At 42.1% G+C, this 20,220-nt stretch overlaps 1 protein-coding gene across 1 annotated transcript in view; it reads right to left on the reverse strand.

Annotated features, from left to right (window-relative positions):
* LOC111536832 (stimulated by retinoic acid gene 6 protein-like) overlaps positions 1 to 20,220 on the reverse strand; it is a 38,971-nt gene that overhangs the window by 13,846 nt on the left and 4,905 nt on the right. Inside the window, exons 4-10 of the mRNA XM_023203354.1 lie at positions 17,804 to 17,934; positions 10,038 to 10,158; positions 8,084 to 8,129; positions 6,477 to 6,605; positions 5,543 to 5,613; positions 3,690 to 3,801; positions 1,495 to 1,648 (exon numbers count right to left, since the gene is read on the reverse strand). Coding sequence (XP_023059122.1) covers positions 1,495 to 1,648; positions 3,690 to 3,801; positions 5,543 to 5,613; positions 6,477 to 6,605; positions 8,084 to 8,129; positions 10,038 to 10,158; positions 17,804 to 17,934 — 764 coding nt within the window. The remainder of the gene's footprint in view (positions 1 to 1,494; positions 1,649 to 3,689; positions 3,802 to 5,542; positions 5,614 to 6,476; positions 6,606 to 8,083; positions 8,130 to 10,037; positions 10,159 to 17,803; positions 17,935 to 20,220) is intronic.

A 20,220-nucleotide genomic window follows, 5' to 3' on the forward strand; every position in this document is an offset into this window, starting at 1 on the left:
TGAATAAAATTGTTGAAAGGCAATAGGAAACTATGGTACTGTGCAAGGGGCAGTATCTGTTCAGTGCTCATGTAAAAGGTAACTTTCCATGACACAAATATGTGATTTCACAGATGAGGAAACTGGGGCCAAGAGAGGGGTCCTGACTTGTCTTATGACACAGAGTGAATGTATCCAGGCATCTTGTCTAGGGTCCTTTCTCATCTAGGAATAATTAACAATTCTCATCCCTCCACAGGCAATAGACACACCACTGGAATATGTCATTTTCAAAGAAAGTTTCCATTTTAAGACAAAATGCCTTTCTTATTGCCTAGGGCAAAGGACCTGAACAGACATTTCTCAAAAGAAGACATACCAATGGCCAACAGGTATATGAAAAAATGTTCATCATCACTAATTATCAGGGAAATACAAATCAAAACCACGATGAGGTACCATCTTATACTTGTGAGAATGGATACTATCAAAAAGACAAGAGATAAGTGTTGGCAAGGATGTGGAGAAAAAGGAACTCTAGGATACTAGAGTATCTAGGATGTTAGTGTGAATGTAAACTAGTAACAACCTTTTGTAAAACAGTATGGCGGTTCCTCAAAAAATTAAAAATACAATTACCATGTGATCCATCAATCTCACTACTGGGTATATACCCAAAGGAAATGAAATCAGTATATTGAAGAGATATCTGCACTACCATTTTCATTGCAGCACTGTTCACAATAGCCAACAGATGGAATCAACCTAAGTGACCAACAACAGATTAATGAATAGAAAAAATGTATTATACATTATATACAATGGAATACCACTGAGTCTTTAAAAACAAGGAAATCCTGCTATTTGTGACAACATGGATGAACCTGGAAAACATCACATTAAGTGAAATAAGTCAGGCACAGAAAGGCAAATACTGCATGATCTCACTTAGGTGTGAAATGTAAAAGAGGTGAACTCATGAAAGCAGAGTAGAATGGTGGTTATCAGGGGCAAGCAGGGGTGTGTGTAGGGGGGTGGGACTGGGGAGATGTGGATCAAAGGATACAAAATTTCAGTTAGACAAGAGATTAAGTTAAAGAGATCTATTTTTTAAGTGACTTTCAAGTAAAATTTGAAAGATATAAATACACATTTCACAAAGAAAGGTCATTGTTTGGTGTTCTATTTTTTTCCAAATGGAAAATATAGAATCATTTTAGTACTTGCCATTAGCATTGAGACAAAATGGGCAATTTAAGATGAGAAATTTTTCAGGGCATGTTCATTTCAGCTCCAGCTTCATTAAAGAAAGGACTGTGTCTTGACCCCTTTGTCTTTCTAGTCAATCCAGGGAGGTAAATCAGCTCTAACACATTTTTCTCCAAGTATGGTCATCTCTGCCAAGTATATCAGTGCTAGCAGCCACAAATACTACATGTGTCCACCTGCCATCAGTTACAAGCCCCTCGCTCAGTTTCCCACACAGGTGTGAGAACAGGTGGCTTATGGTTTTACCTTTGGTGACGCTGATCAGCTCTTTCACCTGCAGGATGACTGGGGTCAGGACCCCTGAATGGTTCGTGAAGGTGATGTAGCTCTCCAGCTTGTTTTCAAACACGTCCAACTCATCTCTCACATACACAAACACGCAGAACTCGATGACAATGAACTGGGGACACAGAGCAAAGGTTTCCAGATCTCACATGAGTCCAACTCAGCATGGGAATAACATATGGTTTTTCCCTTGGGGTCAAGGCCAGTGTCTTCCAGCCATTCAAAACTCTACTGAAAATGATTCTAGACACTGGCTATTCTAAGATGAATGGCATTTTGAGTTCTTGGGAGACAGGAATCACTTCACGGTCTGTTCTTTACCCTCCAGCAAACAAGACAAGGGCCCACAAGGGCTCAAGAAACTCTACAAACATCCATGGAATCAGTGAAAAAAGAATGACTAACTTTGAGTAAGGTGTGATCTGGTGGACAATTGCAGCCCTATGTCACACTGATCCCCTTCACTGATCTTTGCAGGAGCTACGTTGGAGAAATGTACAAATGTTTCTTGTACAAATGTCACAGTTGCCCAACATCTTATCATCCTGTTGTCATGCCATTGTTTTTGTAGTTCCTGCTGCCAGTTCACTCCACAAACCCAATCGTGTTTATCTCTGAAAGTGGAGTTCATACACTATCATGTTCATGCAACTGCTCGATCTTGAATGATTTGCTAAACTTCCAGAGCATTTCACTTTATCCTTTCTCTCTCTTAAGATGGCAGGTCCCTCATACCATGTCTTATCTCCTTCTCATAGACCATGAGCTTCTCCCAGCCCAGGACTGAGCTGAATCAGCTCTCTGTCCTCTTCCAATTCTTAGTCCAGTGTTTGGCATAGAGTAGATATTCCATAAATACTTAAGAAACAACGTAATTCCAAATTTGTTATTCATTGTCGCACACAACTGTAATTGTCCCTTAAAATCTATTCTCCCTTCTTTGAGCACAGAGCTAGACTACATTTCCCAGCTTCCCTTATATTGGGTATGGCTACATGACTAGGTTCTTGCCAGTGGAAGAGGAGTGGAAAGAATATATGATACTTCCACACCTAGTCCATTGAAACCCTCCACAAGCACCTCTCCTTGCTTTGCCCCCTTCTGTTGACTATGTGCAGATTGTGATGAGGTCCTCCAGGATGGTGAAGGCACATGATGGAAGAATTCTGGGTTCCTGAATGACCGCACAGAGGACTACAGCTTCCCCTACCTGAACACACAACTCACCACTGTTGTGGAGGTAGAAAATGTATACTGTTAAGCCACAGGAATTTAGGAGGTTATCTGGTACTTCAGCATAACCTACCTAATACACTCACCTAAAAACTTAATCACAGGATTTACTTCAATAGGTATTCTCCTACTACGTTTAAAATGAACAGGAGACAATTTAGCCTTGCCATTTTTATGCATCCATTTTGACCCTACTTTTGACTCAGCCAGTTTATCTTAGATAACTTTGACCACACAAAATGTTTTGATTCTATGCTCAATAAAACAATGAAGTCAGAATTATGCCAGCACTTAAAATGTCTTGTTGAGAAAGCAAACTTAAAAAAGAATACTTAATCCACTTAAAAATATAGTATAGTAAACCAATTGTAGTTATCTGCTTTTATTTTTAAATTAAAATGAATTCAATTATTAATTTATAATAAATTCAATAATTTTAAATTCAGTTATTGAAAAAGAATTGAAATTATTTTGATCAGAATCAATTATTTTACATTTAAATGATTTGATTTTTGCTCACGGAAGAATTTATTGATCACAGATTCTACTATTGTTAAGTTTTCTTTAGGGATCACTATTTCTACCAAGTAAACTTTCCTGGCTCAAATTTTGCATATCAAAATATTCTTAAATATATTTTTCTTCTATCAGGTTTTAGCTGATAATGAATTTCACCATGTGGCATTTTAACCATTATGAGTCTTTTTTTGTGGATTATTTTTACTAGTCATACTCACCATGTGGGTAAAAGTGTCCTTGGAATCAAAATGGTGGGTTTGAAGCACTGTACTTCTTTGATTTACCAAGATTCAATTTTGACCCAGCTCTTTAGGAACATACTGCTTACCTCAAATACTCCATAACCCTAGCCCCAACCCTGCCCCATTTATAAAATATAAAAAGGTTTTCTTAGAGCTACTTACAAGATACAGGCAGATGAATGCCAACACAATGGTTCCGATCATTCTGCTTGGAAATTGAAAGCAGGGATCCCACTCATATATCCTGGTTTGGAACCAAGACTTTTTTTTCTCTCTGTGGATGAGAAATAAATATCAAGAGATGAGAGGCTGGTAGGAAAACAACTGCCTGATTCATCTGAAAATAACCCCACCTTCTTTTTATCTTAGATTATATTATAGAAAGAGACCACTGTTAGCTTCCATTGTTTTCATTCTCCCCTTATTCTTAAGGACAAAAACTGGATTTTATTTTGGGCAGAAAATCACCAAACTAAAAGGTTAAAGTTCCCAACCTGTCTTGCAGCTAAGAGTGACCAGACTAAATCCAGGCCAATAACACGTGACCACAAGTGTGGTGTGGAACTTTGGAGAGGCTGCTCAGATGGAACTAACACAGCTGGGAAAGCTGCTTTGCCTCGCCTTGCCTTGCCTTGCCTGCTGCCTGAAATGCAGATGTGGTGGCTGGTCCAAGCTGGAGCTCCAGCAGCCACATTGGACCATGAGACAGCATTGAGGATGGAAAGCACATACATGATGCTAGAACAGAAAGACAGGTGATTGGTGAACTGATCCAGGGTCAGGATGGACTGCTCACCTTCAGAGTTATTTTATAAGAGAAAATAATACATCTTTCTCTTGGTTGTGCCACTATCATTTTGGGTTTTCTACTACATGTAGCCAAACTGAATTCTAACCAAATTACTAGCTTTGCTACTGTGTGACCATGGACCAGACACGTCCTTTCACTGGGATATATGCCCACATGCATTTTCACTATGGAGCAGATACCTTTCACTGGAGCAGATGTGGTGGTGGCTTATACGATTCTGAGATCTGGTACTTTTGCCTGGCAACATCTATATCCTCGTCTACTGGTAACAGCACCTCAGTTTTGTTTTGTTTGTTTCTTTTGTTTTTGTTTTGATACATGGTTTCACTCTGTTGCCCAAGCTGGAGTGCAGTAGCATGGTCACTGCTTAGGGCAGCCTTGACCTCTCAACTCAAGTGATCCTCCCACCTCAGCCTCTCAGGTAGCTGGGACCACAGATGTGCACCACCACACCCAGCTAAATTGTTCATTTTTTGTAGAGACGGGGGTCTCACCATGTTGCCCAGGCTGGTCTTGAACTCGTGAGCTCAAGTGATTCTCCTGCCTCGGCCTCCCAAAGTACTGGAATTACAGTCATGAGTCGCCATGCCCAGGCTAACACCTCAGTTTTAATTTGGGGAACCACCACTCTCTGACCCTGGGTCTTAGCGGGTAAGTGATGCTGATCCCACTTCCTGGCTCCAGGGAAAGGGGAGGGACATGTGACTCAGGCTTAGCCAGTGCACTCCAATCACCGCCACAGTAAGTGGTTCTGGGGTGGCGTGTGATCCAGTTTGATCCAGTGAAACACATTTGTGGGACTTTTGTTTGAATAACTGGAAAGGAGCATTCCTCTTTCTTCTGGGCTTAAACCAGGAGGGTATAAATTCAGAGAGTCTGGGTGCCACCATGTGGAGGAATTCCACCTAACTGTGAGGCCCACACAGAAAAGCAGAGCTGAGAGGAGATTGAGGGAGAGAGACCTAGTTCTGATGATATCAATTAAGCCTCTGGATCCAGCTTGCCTGAAACTGACTACCTCTAGACATTTCAGTGATGGGAGCCCATTAATTTCCTTTCTTGCTTTAATCCGGTTTGAGTTGGGTTTCTGTTTTTAGCAAATGAGAGTCTTGACCACTATAGTGCCTTTCTGGTCATCCCAGGCTCTGCTGCATCATCAGAGTGGGTGCAAACTTGCGGGCGAATGAACAGAACTGTGGCTTACTGAGGGCGGGGTGTCCTCAGGAGCTGCTTGACGTGCTCTGCCTGGTGCGTTTCCAGGACAGACTTTTCTTCCTGTAAGACAGCAGACAGGCTTACACTTTGGCTCACAAATTCTTGTTAGGGTTTTGATCTTGTTAAAGCGGGGGCAATGGCCACAGAGGGCAGGATTTGGGGTAGGAGTTGCTGTTTTGGATTTAGCCATGCTGTGGTCAAGATAGGTCTTTTCCTCTCCCCTACACCCCACTGTTGAATTTGCCCTGTGTCAAAGAAGCTGTGTTTGACAGTGGTTAAGGAAGAGGCTCCACAACTGAACTGTCTAGATTCCACTTCTGGCTCTGCTACAGGTTAGCTATGTGAAAGGAAAATATCTTGGGCCCCCAAAATTACTAAGCTAAAGGGAAAAGTCAAACTGGGAACTGCTTAGGGCAAATCTGCCTTCCATTCTATTCAAAGTCACCCCTCTGCTCACTGAGACAAATGCATATCTGATCGACTCCTTTGGAAAGGCTAATCAGAAACTCAAAAGAATGCAACCATTTGTCTCATCTACCTATGACCTAGAAGCCTCTTCCAGTTGTCCCACCTTTCCAGACTGAACCAACATTCATCGTACATATGTTGATTGATGTCTCATGTCTCCCTAAAATGTATAAAACCAAACTGCTCTGACCACACTGGGCACATGTTGTCAGGACCTCATGAGGCTGTGTCATAGGCACGTGTCTTCAACTTTAACAAAATAAACTTTCTAAATTAACTGAGACCTGTCTCAGATTTTCAGGGTTCACAGCTGGGTGACCTCAGGCAACTCAACTCACCTGTCTGCATCCAAGTTTCTGAATTCAGAATGTGAGGTGTAGTAACAGTACCTGCCTCTCTGGCTGTTGTAGCGATTAAACCCATCAGTACATGCAGTACTCATACTTAGTACTCACCACCTGGAACTCCCGGCCGAGGTGCACCCTCAGAGCCTTGACAAACATATGCAGGAAGCGTCCCAGCAGGAAGGCAAGGCACAGCAGCGAGGGCCAGTAAAACATGAGGGTCTCATACTTCCCCACAAACTGCAACAGAAGCAGACCACAATGTGGCTCCAGGCAGATGGGGCCCAGCCACCTGCTGAAGCTGCAGGACTCTGCCTGCCCCAGTTTGCTCCAGCAAGGCCCCCTCTCTCAGGCTTGTGAGTCAGTGGCCAATCCCTGATCCCCAAAACCCCCGTTATCAGAATGGGCAGTGAACTTGGAGCACAGCAACCCTGGATTCAAGTCTTGGCACCCCCATTTTATTTTATAAAGCTAGCTTTCCAGTCTGGGTGACAGAGCAAGACCCTGTCTGAAAACAAAACTAGTTTTCAAGGTATTTTTTCCTTATTAGGAAGCTATTAATGAGTACTCCTTTTGGAAAATACATGAGTGAGAGAACCAGAGGTGGGTAGATAGATGGGAGGAGGAGGTGGAGAGGGAGAGGGACTGAGAGGGAGAAGGAGAAACAAAGAGAGGAAGAAATGGAAGGATGGAGGTAGAGAAGAAGAAATAACCCATAATTGCCATAAGGCTGAGAGCAACACAAGCTGAGGGAAAGAGTAACAGTTCTCTCAAGATGGTACTTATCAGATTTCTGTGTTTTTAGTTTTATTTTGATGAAAAAGATGGTTTTCCACTGTCTCAAAACAAGTAACGTTGTGACTTATCTCTTACACTTTACTGGTTGGTTTCATGTTTTTTACATTTCCAGAGTCATATTTCCTCCCATGGGAAACTGGGGTTTGACGTTGTGATGTTAAAGTGCAGGATGGAGATATGCTGAGATGCAGGGCTCATGTCTTCCCTTGATCCTCCTCTCCAACATATGCTTATGGCTAGATATGACCACTATCAACATTTCTATGTCTTTCATCTATATATCTATATGTACTATAAATTGAGGTCATACCAAACATAAAGGTCTGTATATATGCACTCCTGGCCCAGGTGGCTTTCTTGGGCTCCCCACAACCTGCCTGGTAGCCTTTCTAGGTGTACTGTGACATCCTTCTTTCAACTTGCTCCTTTTCCAGGGTCCAGGGCTAAGGATATGAACCAGTTCCCACCAACTCTGAGGACAATGCATGGCAAAGTTGGAAGGGGCTCATCTGGTCCAAGTCTTCCATTTTATAGAAAAAGAGACTGGAGCTGTAGATAGTGAAAAGAAATGGACTTTGGAGTCAGCCAGACCTGGCCTCAATACCCAATTCCACTGCTTCCTATGAGTGACTTAATCTACTTGAGCCTCACTTAATATACTAGCTCCCCACCTGTGAACTAGGTTTGATGAACTTCCCACCCTTGCAGGGCTGCTGTGAGGAGTAAAGGAGAAAACACCTCTCTGTGAATGCACACCTTGATGAACATGGGGTGCTCTACAAATGGAAGCATCATGAACGACAACAACTACCTTTTTATGCAAATGAGGAAGTGGAGCCCCAGAAGTGACAGAGGCTTGTTCAAGATCACACAGCAAGTTGACCATGGTGATAGGACTGAAAACCCCAACGGAGACTCACCTGCCCGTGGGGACACTGTGAAACTTGAAGAACGGTGACAGCAAACCTGCAGGAACAGAAACAAGAGTTGGGGGTCCTGGGGTTCCCTCCCAGCACAGCCCCAGGAGCAGCCCCTGTGAAAATGGCTCAGATCCCACCTACCCACACCTACCTGTCCCTCTTGGGAGAGCTAATGCCCAGGCCTCCATGGACATCTCTCCCCCGTCAGCCACCCTGCTTGTGCTAAAGTAGGTGCACACTAAATTCATTCATTTGCCTGCCCTCATGGAGGACATAGTCTTGGAATCCATGATCGCAGAGCAGGAGGCCCTTAGAGAGTTTATCCTCCCTCCCCTCATCATTCAGGTGGGACCCGGAAGTCCAGGGTTGGCAAGGGATTTATCCAAAGTCACACACGGGCATGGGCAGACCCAGGTCTCCTGACTCCATGGCCAAGGCTCTTCCTACCTCTATGTGATCTGTTTGTAGACTCTGCTCCAAAGTCATGAGCCTTGACGCTCGAGCCCACATGCATTCCTGGTTCTATTCCAGCTTGGGCCGTACTCCCACGGTGCCCAAGCTGCTGAGTGATTCCCACCACCCTGTTCTCTCCTGGGCAAATGTCTGTCAGAGGCTGATGAGATGATATTATGCCACATCTAACCCTGGATACCCTCCATTTAAATTTCTATAAAGCAGATCACTTACAAACTTTATGATTGTAGCCACTGGTGTGTCAGTTGCTTGTGAGGTCCCTGCCTGTCATCTCTAAGTGGGAGAATACCACCCTCATAGAAAATGCTGGATGGGGGAAAGAGCCCAGCAAAGGAGTTGGGAACAAGGAAATGAGTCTCCACAGCTGGAGAGTAGAATTGTTGGAGGTGTTTTCAGTCAACAACTGTTCTCTGGTGCCAGCTCGGTGGCAAGTCTGGTGCCCGGCACTGAAGGCACAGAGCTCAACATGAAGGTCAAGAAACTTCCATCTGGTGGGAGTGACTGTCCTCGAAGCAGGAGTGTACACTTATCCCTAGACGTGACCCACACAGGGAATGGGGACATAAAGACAAAGAGGCCAGAACACCTGGTTCATGCAAGTCTGTCTTGTTCTCCAATGTATTTCCTGGCTCGTAGTAGGGATGTAATGGTTGTTGAATGAATAAGTGGATGGATGAAGGAATGTAGGAGTCTTGTATGGCTGGAGGTGTGTGCTAGACACTGTTGGGGGATGGAGGGAAAAGGAGAGGCCAGACTGTGATGGCCCTGAATGCCCAGCTAAGGCACGGGAACTTCCTCCAAGGCTCCCGAGAGAAGCCATGGCAGCACTGATGAGAAGCCTTGAAAAGGGCTCCTGAGTCTTCCAGTGGGACCCCCAGCAGTTTACAGAAATGAGTTTTCCTCAGGAATGGAAAACCAAATACCACAGTCCTACTTCTACGTAGGAGCTAAGCTGTGGGTGTGCAAAGGCATACAGAGTGGTATCATGGACTCTGGAGACTCAGAAGGGGGAAGGGTGGGAGCAGGGAGAAGGATAAAAAGCCACAGATCAGGTATAGTGTCTACTACTAGGCTGACGGGTGCACTAAAATCTCAGACTTCACCATGATACAATTCATCCTCGTAATCAAAAACCACTTGTACCCCAAAAGCTATTGAAATAGAAATAAATAAAATAAAATTATAATGTATTTGAAAAAAAAAAAAAAGAAATGAGTTTTCCTAAATCCCTGACTTCTAGAAACATTCTAATCATAAGTAGCCTTGTGTGAAGCAGATAGAATGCCAGCCTGGCCTTCTGAAGCCTCCAATGCAGTCCCCACAATGGGAACTTGGACAAGTCACTCCTGCCCTCCCTGGGCCTCAGTTCTGGGCAAAGGTGTCCTCCAAGAGGAGCTCTCAGATTACCTCCAGCCCCGTGCCCAGAGTTCAGTCACACACAAGAAGTCGGGGGCATGGGGGCAGGCAGAGACCATCTTACCAGATCAGAGAGTAGCAGAAGCCCAGGATGGAGCTGACCAGCTGGAACTCCGACGAGAGGCAGGCAAAGAAGGGGAAATGGGACAGGCCGACTTCAATGCCTCCAATCAGAAGCTCAAAGGCTGGGAAGACAGGGCCAGAGATGTTGTGAGCTTCTCTTACCACTGGGTTCAGGGGAGTCCCAGGGAAGCTGTGGTACCTCATGCTGACCCCCAGTCAGGAACAGCTCCAGCTTAGGGCCAGCAGGAATGACTTTCATTCGTTCATACAACAGGCCCTTCCTGGTCCCTATTTGGAGCCAGGCACTGGGCTTACTATTGACATGAAGGAGACTTGGTCCCTGTACTTGGTAAGCTCACAGTGTGATAGATGGAGACAGACTACATAAACAAACAGACAAATGAACAATCAAAAATAGTGACTGCAAGTGCACCAGACTCAGAGAGAGGGGCTATGGTATGTGCAAAGCTGCTTGTTAACTACAGCACACTTTACATACAAGGGAACGGTCATGTTAATCCTGCCACTAACTAGCTCTGAGATGGACTAACAGCATCCAGTATAATTTAATCATGCATGATGATTAGATACTTTCAAAGTATCTACTCTGAGCTGACTCCTGGGCCAGGAACTCGGGACAGGAGGAATGGACAAGGTTCTTGCTTTGAGATGCTGACAGTCCAACAGGGGAGACAGGTGGGAAAGTCAGTGGCATGAAATGACCTGTAAGGTAGGGACATTCAGCCTACTGTGAGGACACAAAAGATGAAGCCACTGACCTCACTTGGGGTATCAGGGAAGGCTTCCTGGAGGCAATGCAACATAAGCAGGAGACTATACAATGGAGAGAAGTAGGGAAGGAAGGACATCAAAGGATGGGAGATAACTGGCTGGTCGGTAATATGTGAATGTGAGTGCTGGAGGGCTGGCGGGAAAGATCAGTACAAAAACAATAATTGTGGTGAGAACAGCAGTTGCAGTAGCAAAACATTCTAATCTCCCTGAATTCTCCCCATAGAATCAGAGCAGCTAGAAAGACAAAACTAAAGACTCACAGACAACATCTGCAACAAATCTAGGTGACAAGACCCATTTGATGTCAATATCTGAGTAAGAGGAAGTGGAAGAAAGGCAAGAGGGGTTCTGAAGGCCCAAGAGCTAAAGAACTCAAAATTTGCAGCAGATACTAACGAGAAAATGCAGCTGAAGGCCACGATTCATAGGTGAGTGTAAGCAGACCTTAGTAGGATCTGAAGATGCTGGAGTTGTCTGAACCCCAGGAAATTCCTATACTAATAACCTAAGGCCACTCCCAGGACAAAGCCCTTTACTGAGCATAAATTGATGGCAGTGGAATCCAAAATGAGGAGTAGCTGGGAAATAAGGTGTGTGGACAAGGGTGGAAAAGACAGGCAGACTCAGAAAGTATGAGGAGATAGATGGATGGATAGATAGATAACGTATGTAGATGGATGGATGATAGACAGATATCAGGTAGATGATAGATAACTGATAATGATAATGAGATAGATAGATAGATAGATAGATAGATAGATAAAGACAGAGATACAGTCAATTGTGAAAACAAAAAAGGAAACTCTAAAGCCATAAAATAAGAAATAATGTCTGACCCAGCCTTACTTTTTGAATTTATAAGAAAACTTATTTCACTTAAAAATGAGGCACAGATGGGTACCTGTAGTCCCAGCTATCGGGGGACTGAGGCAGGAAAACTGCTTGAACCTGGGAGGCAGAGGTTGCAGTGAGCTAAGATCATGCCACTGCACTCCAGCCTGGGCAACAGAGTAAGACTCCATCTCAAAAAACAAAATTCAAAGTTATTATTTAAAAAAAGGATAAGGAGCAGAAAAATATCACTAGAGATCACAAAACCACTCCAGAAAGAGGCCTGTAAGACAGATGGAAACTGTAATCTAATATTTCAATATAAGCTAAAAAAATTAAGAAAATGATAGCATCTATGAACAAATAATCTATAAATCAGAATTTGAAAAACTAAAAAAGGAAGTGATTAAAGAAAAGAAAGATTTGATGACAGGTTAGATAACTCAGGAAAAATTTTAGAAATACAAGAAAAAAACCATTTTAGAAATGAAGACCAAAGTAAAACAAACAGAAAATTGGTATCCTGAATATATGAAGAGCACATGAAAATAAAGCACACACTATATTTACACTTCCCCCTGAAACAAAAACCAGACAAAATATATAAAACAACTGCTTTCAAGACACTGGACTTCAGGCAGCAGAGGACAATGATCACTGAAGGACAGGAAACAAACAAGGTGAGCCCCACAATTTCCCTACCTTAATGCAGAATGCAGTACAGGCAGGGGAAACCCAGGCAGAGCCCTGCAGTTTGCCTGAGTTGAGGAGACACAACTGAGACTCTGGGAAGACAAAGACAGCTAGAATTCGCAGGATATAGTACTGGAGAGGAGGGAGCTGCACAAAGAGAGAGTTCTGGGAGACAGATATCTGTAGACGGTTCCCCTGAGTCTTCAGCTGAGTGCTGACCAGCAGGGTTGTGTAGGAAAGAACCACTTGAAAAGATTAAAGGTAAACATGTCTGCAAGTCACACAGTGCCAGGATAGTGCCTGTTCTCACCAGCCAGACTGAAAAACTTCATGACATCAAAAGCACAAGCAAAATCTGGACTTCCTCAAAATTTAAAACTTTTATGTATTAAAGGACATTATCAAGAAAGTGAAAAGAAAACCTACAGAATAAGAAAGCATTTGCAAATCATATATCAGATAAGGATTTAATATACAGCATATATAAAGAACTACAACTCAACATCAAAAAGATAAACAACTCAGTAAAAAGATGGCCAGGACTTGAACAGACAAGTCCCCAGACAAGACATACAAGTGACCAATAAGCACATAAAAAGATGCTCAGCATCACTAGTCATTAGGGAAATGAATCAAGACAATAATGAGATGCTATGCACACCTATTAGGATGGTTATAATCAACACACACACACACACACACACAGAGAGAGAGAGAGAGAAAACAGTAAGAGTTGGCTAGGATGTGGTGAAATTGGAACACTTGCACATTGCTAGCAAAAATATAAAATGGTGCAGCCATGGTGAAAAGCAGTGTGCCAATTCCTCAAAAAGGTAAGCATAGATTTGACTTAGCAAGTGACCCAGCAATTCCACTCTCAGGTATATAACCAAAATAATTTAAAATGGGGACACAGATACCTGTGTACCAATGTTCATTACAACATTATTAACAATAGCCAAAAGATGAAAACAACCCAAGTGCTCATCAACAGATAAATGGATTATTAGCCATAGTATAATGCAGTATATCAGCTGTAAAAAGGAATGAGGTTCTGATCCATGCTACAACATGAATGATTCTTGAAAATATTATGCTAAGTGAAAGAAAGCCAGACACAAAGTACAAATATTAAAAGAAATGTCTCAAAGAGGCAAATTCACAGAGATAGAAAGTATATTAGAGCTTATCAGGGTGATATGGTTTGGCTGTGTCCCCACCCAAATCTCATCTTGAATTGTAGTTCCCATAGTCCCCAAGTGTGGTAGAGGAACCTAGTGGAAGGTAACTGAATCATGGGAGGGCGATTTTCCCCCATACTATTCTCACTATACTGAGTAAGTTCTCACGAGATCTGATGGTTTTATAAAGGGCTTCTCCCTTTGCTTGGCTCTCATTCTCTCTCCTGCCACCATGTGAAGAAGGACATGTTTGCTGTTTGCTTCGCCTTCTGCCATGATTGTAAGTTTCCTGAGGCTTCCCCAGCCTTGCAGAACTGTGAGTCAATTAAACTCTTTCCTTTACAAATTACCCAGTCTCAGGTATTTCTTTATAGCAGCATGAGAATGTACTACTACACCAGGGTCTGAGGAGAGGAGGAAAGAGGAGCTATTGCTTAATAATGTTTAGAGTGATGAAAGGTTTTGAAAATAGATATTTGGAATGGTTGCACAAAATTGTGAATGTAATTAATGCCACTGGGTTGTATATTTAAAAATGATTGAAATGAATAATTTATGTTATATATATTTTACTACAATTTTTTAAAGGAGCAGAGCATCGATTATGCAACAACTCCAATGCCCTAAAATTGTAGTCCTCAAGGAGGGAAAAGAGAGAAAAAATATTTAAAGAAATAATGGCCAAAATTTCTCCTCCCTTCCTTTCTTTTCTTTTCTTTCTTTTTCTGTCTCTCTTTTTCTTTCTACTTCCTTCCTTCCCTCCCTTCCTTCCTTCCTTCATTCCTTCCTTCCTTCCTTCCTTCCTTCCTTCCTTCCTTCCTTCCCTCCTTCCTTCCTTCCTTCCTTTCTTCCTTCCTTCCTTTTTTTTTTGGGACACAGACTTGCTCTGTCACCCAGGCTGGAGTGCAGTGGTGCACTCTGGGCTCACTGCAACCTCTGCCTCCTGGGTTCAAGTGATTCTCCTGCCTCAGCCTCCCAAGAAGCTGGAACTACAGGTGCATGCCACCACAGCTGGCTAAATTTTTTGTATTTTTAGTAGAGACGGCATTTCACCATGTTGGCCATGCTGGTCTTGAACTCCTGACCTCAAGTGATCCACCCACCTCAGCCTCCCAAAGTGCTGGGATTACAGAAGGAAGGCCACTCAGGCTTGCCTTCCTTCCTTCCTACAGGGTCTTGCTCTGTAGCCCAGGCTGGAATGCAGTGGCACAATCATGGCTCACTGCAGCTTTGACAATCCAGGCTCAGATGCTCCTCCTGCCTCAGCTTTCCAAGTAGTGGGGAATACAGGCATGTGCCACCATGCCCAGCTAATTTTATTTTTATTATTGTAGAGATGAGATCTCACTATGTTGCTCAGGCTGGTCCCAAAACTCTGGGCTCAAGGATCCTCCTGCCTCAGCCTCCCAAAGTGCTGGGATTATAGCCAGGAGCCGCCTCACCATGCCCAAAATTTTTCTAAATTTGAAGAAAATCAAAATGTATAGATCAACAAACCCCAATCATGAGAAACATTAAGAGAATTAGACACATAGTAATATAATTGTTCAAAATCAGTGTTTTTTAGAAAACAAGCTTTCTCACTAATATGAGGAACAAGAGAAGGATGCTTGGTTGGATCACTTGCACTGAGCATTGTACTGGAAATTTCACCCTCTGCAATTAAGAAAAACAATAACAATAAAATAAAAGACCTCTATATTGGAAAAGAATGAATAAAACTACTGCCTTTACTCACAGATAATATGATGTAGTATGTACAAAATACTATACACTCTACAGAAAAAGCTACTGGAACTACTAAGTAAGTTTAGCAAGGTTGTAGACTATAAGATCAACATTCAAAAATAATTTCTATATATTAGCAATGAACAATAAAACATATAAAACAGATATAAATCTGACAGAAGATGTGAAAGATCTATTCACTGAAAACTACAAAACATTGCTGAGAGAAAGTAATGAACTCTAAATAAAAGGCGATATATATTGTGTTTATGGGTCAGAAGACTCATGATTGTTAAAATAAGTTTTCCCAAAATGGATCTAAAGATGTGCAAATTATGTAATCCCAATTCCCGCATTATTTGTATAAATTGACAAATTTATTCTAAAATTCATGTAGAAATGAAAAGAATCTAGAATAGCAAAAACAACTTTGAAATAAAAATGTATCTGAAGGACTAATACCACCTGATTTCAAGACTTATTATAAATCTATAATAATGAAGACAGTATGGTATTGGTGCAAAGATAGACAAATAGGTCAATAGGAGAAAATAGAGTCTGAGAATAGACCCATACATATGTGACCAATTGCTTTTCAACAAAGGTGCAAAGGCATATCAGTGGACAAAGGACAGACTTTTGTAGCAAACAGTGCTAGAATACTTTTTATTTGGCAATCCAACTGCAAAAAAAAAAAAACTTCAATTCACACCTCCTCCTATATACTATATGCAAAAAAAGAAAAAAAAAATTAGCTCAAAATGTATTGCAGACCTCAAAGCAAAATTTGAGGCTATAAAACTCTGGAAAAAAATATAGGAGAATATCTACACGACCTTATGTTAGGAAAAATATTTCTTATATGACACCATAAGCACCATAAAAGAAAAAAAATGAGTCAATTGGATTTCATCAAAAGTGATGTCAGCCCCTCACAGGAGTTTGTTAGGAGGATGAAAATTCAAGCCACAGATTGGGAGAAAATATTTGCAGTTCATATATGTGTATGATAATGGTCTCATACCCAAAATATATTTTTAAAACTCTCAAAACTCACTAAAAAGAAAGCAAAAAACCCAATTTTTGAAAATAGGCAAATGATTTGAATAGAAGCTTCATCAAAGGAAGTATAGGAATAGCAAACAAGCACATACAAATATGTTCAACAGCATTAGTTGCTACAAAAATGCAAATTAAAACCACAATAAGAAACCACTATACACTCCTTAGAAAATTTAAAATTTAAAAAATTAAATTACAAAAAAATTAAATTTTTTAAATTTAGAAACTAAAATTTAATTTAGACTGTACCAGTATTGGAGAAACTGGAACTCTCATACTGATGGGGATAATCTAAAGTGGTACAATCACTTTGGAAAGCAGTTTGACAGTTTCTTTAAAAGTATGATCTACTATATGATCTATGTAATTCAGCCTTTAAAAGTATGATCTACTATATGGCCTGTGTAATCCAACCATTCTACTCATAGGTATTTACTCAAGGAAAATTGAAGCATGGGTGCATGAAAAGACTTGTACACAAACGTTCACAGCAGTTTTATTTGCAATGGCCAAAAGTGGAAATAAATCAGATATTACTCAAGAAGTGAATGGATAAACAAACTGTAGTCAATTTATATAGTGGAATACTACTCAGCAAGAAAAAAGGATACACTACTAACACATGTTACATGTGTATGAATCTCAAAATAGCTATGCTGACTGAAAGAAGCCAGACCAAAGAAAAGTACATTCTGTATGATTCCATTTATACAAAATTCTGGAAAATGCAAACTAAGTAGATTAGTGGTTGCTTGCAAGTGAGGGCAGTGACAGAAGAGGGGAAGAAAGGGGAGATTACAAAGGGGAACAAGGGAATCTCTGGGATTCCTTATCCTGATTGTGGTGATGGTTTCACTGATGTAAACATTTGCCAAAACTTCTCAAACTGTGTACGTCTAAGAGGTGTGTAATGACATATTATTTTGGTTTTAATTTGCATTTTCTTAAAGACTAATGACCTGTTAGTGGGCATTTGATCATATAGGCTTGGAGCCCATGAGAGGAAACTGTACTGGACAGAGAGGTTTGAGAATGATTGTATAAAGGAAAAGTGAACTTGTAGCTTAGAGTTACACTCCTTCAGAGGGAGCATGAGGCATGGGGAAAGATGACACCTCAGACTAATGGCCAAAAACATAAGTATTGTTATTTGAGGAGGAATAGGGCTCATCAATATCAAGAAGGCAGCCATGGTTATGACACAGGAGAGCTTTTGGCAGGTAGGTGAGGAAGAACATACTTCCTAAGACTTGATACATCATATCTAAAGGACCTCTGAATGTAACTGGGGAAAGCCCCACAAAGAAGCTTCGAAGATTTGTGGGCTAGATGTTGACCTTGGGCAAGTAACAGGCTGGCAAGAACATGACCATTCACAGAGTTTATCCCCTAATCCCAGAGAGCGTGGGCCATGTGGTCTCTGAGAGCAAGAATTTCCATGATGTAGTTTCCAGCAGGTATGAGGCAGCCCTAGTACCTTGGGCCCACTGCGGGATCTGCAGGGGCTGGTAGCCTTCTGAGAACAAAAACATGACCTTATTAGCTGTGGCCCCAAAGGCGATTCCATAGGACCATCGGTTACTGAAAGTGCCCACGAAGTCCAGAGGCCTGCAAACAACAGAAACAGTTTGTGAGGCCAGAAGGTGGCTCTGAGACATTCCCACAGATCATCGCCAAAGTAGCGATCCCACCCTGAGGAGGGATTATTGAATAGTCAGCTGCTCATTGCAACTGACATTTCATGGGGCCCACTGTGCCAGGCCTAGGGGTAAGCATGAGTTCAGGGTACTGAAGTAAGGAGGACAAAACTCTTGCTCTGGAGGAGCTCCAAGAAGAGCAAGAGATACAAGCAAGGACACCAGAAGCCTTGAAAGCAAAATGGGATGAGTTTCATCTATAAGAGACACAGACAGAATGACTCAGGGACCAAAACAAGATGTATGTCTGAGAGATTTGGGGAAGCCTGCCCTCATACAGCCACATTCTATGAGAATTCTTCCTTCTAATATCCCCAATGAGGGTCTAGGTATCGTTTGCTATGTCTGTGCTTGAAGAAGTAAATAATAGGCACCCTAAAATATGTTACTCTGGCATATCAACTATTTTGAGTTAAAGACATTTAAAAAACAGCAGGTACAAGAAGATCACTTTGACCCTCATGCTATTTCTTAAAAACAGGAGACGAAATTTCTATGCAAAAAATGCTCTCCCTATACAGAAAGAAAATAACATTCTTATCATCAGGGACAGGAAGTTGAGGCCAAGAGAATTTAGTACAGACTTTATTTAAATAACTTGTCTTCTAGTCTCCACGCACAACTTAGTTACTTTTTCACAACTTAACTATTCTTTGTCTAATTCCATGTGTACGTATTCAACTCTAACTGTACATTTGGGTCTTCACTTCACCATAAGTGCTCCTGTGTCACATAAAACTTACATTAAATAAATGTGTATACTTTTCTCCTATTGTCTTATGTCAATTTAAATATCAGGCCCAGCTGAAAATATTAAGAGAAATAATTTTGCCTCCCCTACATAATCATGCCTTCCTAGCCACAGTTGACTAGACTATGGGCCTGTCTTTGGATGGGCTGATCAGATGTCTGAGCTTATATTTTCAATCTGTGACCCTAAGGACATGAACAAGTTAGCTGTTAAAGTACTTGTCTGGAAAGTCATAAAAAGTTGGGATCACAGTCAATGCCAGAGGAGAGCCAAGGTTATAGGGAAGCAGAGATTCTAAGTCAGAGGGGAAAATGGCAGAATGGTGCTGAGGAGGCACCAGTGACACAGAGGGGCAGAAAGAGAGAGACAAAATCAGTCTCCCACAGATTCCCATCTCAAGAGATCCAGTTTCCATGAGGCCTGTTCTGTAGGTTTATGTGAGACCTCTAACTTTGTGAAAAAAAAGAAAAGAAAAGAAAAGAAAAAAAGAAATCCTTTGTCACCAGGTGCAGTGGCTCACATCTGTAATCCCAGCACTTTGGGAGGCCAAGATAGGCGAATTGCTTGAACCCAGGAGCTTGAGACCAGACTGGGCAACACAAAACAACAAGAAACGCTGTTTCTACAAAACACAAAAATTAGCCGGGTGTTGTGGTGCCCACCTGTAGTCCCAGGTACTCGGGAAGCTAAGCTGGGAGGATGGGCTGGGCCCAACAGGTTGAGGCTGGAGTGAGCCAAAATTATGTCATTATACTCCAACCTGGCTGACAGAGCTAGACCCCATCTCAAAAAAAAAAACAAATAAATAAATAATAAATAAAAAAATAAAAAAATCCTTTCTCTTCCTTTAATGTAAACAAGCTTGAGTGAATATCTGTTTCTTCTAACCAAGACAGCTTTGTAAAGTTCAGAGGAAACAGTTGCATTTGGGGGAAGAAAAAGGTCTCTTTGAATGAAAAGGGCCATTTAAATGGGCCTTAATGAAAACTCAGGAGGGAAGGGAGAGCCAGGCACTGCAGGCAGGGAGTCCCATTGGCTCACTCACTCACCTTCACCTTTAAGGCTCAGCAGAAGGAGCACACCTTCCAGGAAACCTCCCTGTTCACCCACCGCCAGTGAGGCTACCCCATCTGTGTCCCCTCAGCATTAAGTTCATGTCTGTGTTCAGCATACCTCTGTCACCCAGGCTGGAGTATAATGGTATAATTTTTTTTTTTTTTTTTGAGACGGAGTCTCGCTCTGTCACCCAGGCTGGAATGCAGTGGCCGGATCTCAGCTCACTGCAAGCTCCACCTCCCGGGTTGACGCCATTCTCCTGCCTCAGCCTCCCAAGTAGCTGGGACTACAGGCGCCCACCAACTCGCCCGGCTAGTTTTTTGTATTTTTTAGTAGAGACAGGGTTTCGCCGTGTTAGCCAGGATGGTCTCGATCTCCTGACCTCGCGAT

The sequence above is a fragment of the Piliocolobus tephrosceles genome, chromosome 14, assembly GCF_002776525.5.
Source record: "Piliocolobus tephrosceles isolate RC106 chromosome 14, ASM277652v3, whole genome shotgun sequence".
NCBI classification, from domain to species: domain Eukaryota; kingdom Metazoa; phylum Chordata; class Mammalia; order Primates; family Cercopithecidae; genus Piliocolobus; species Piliocolobus tephrosceles.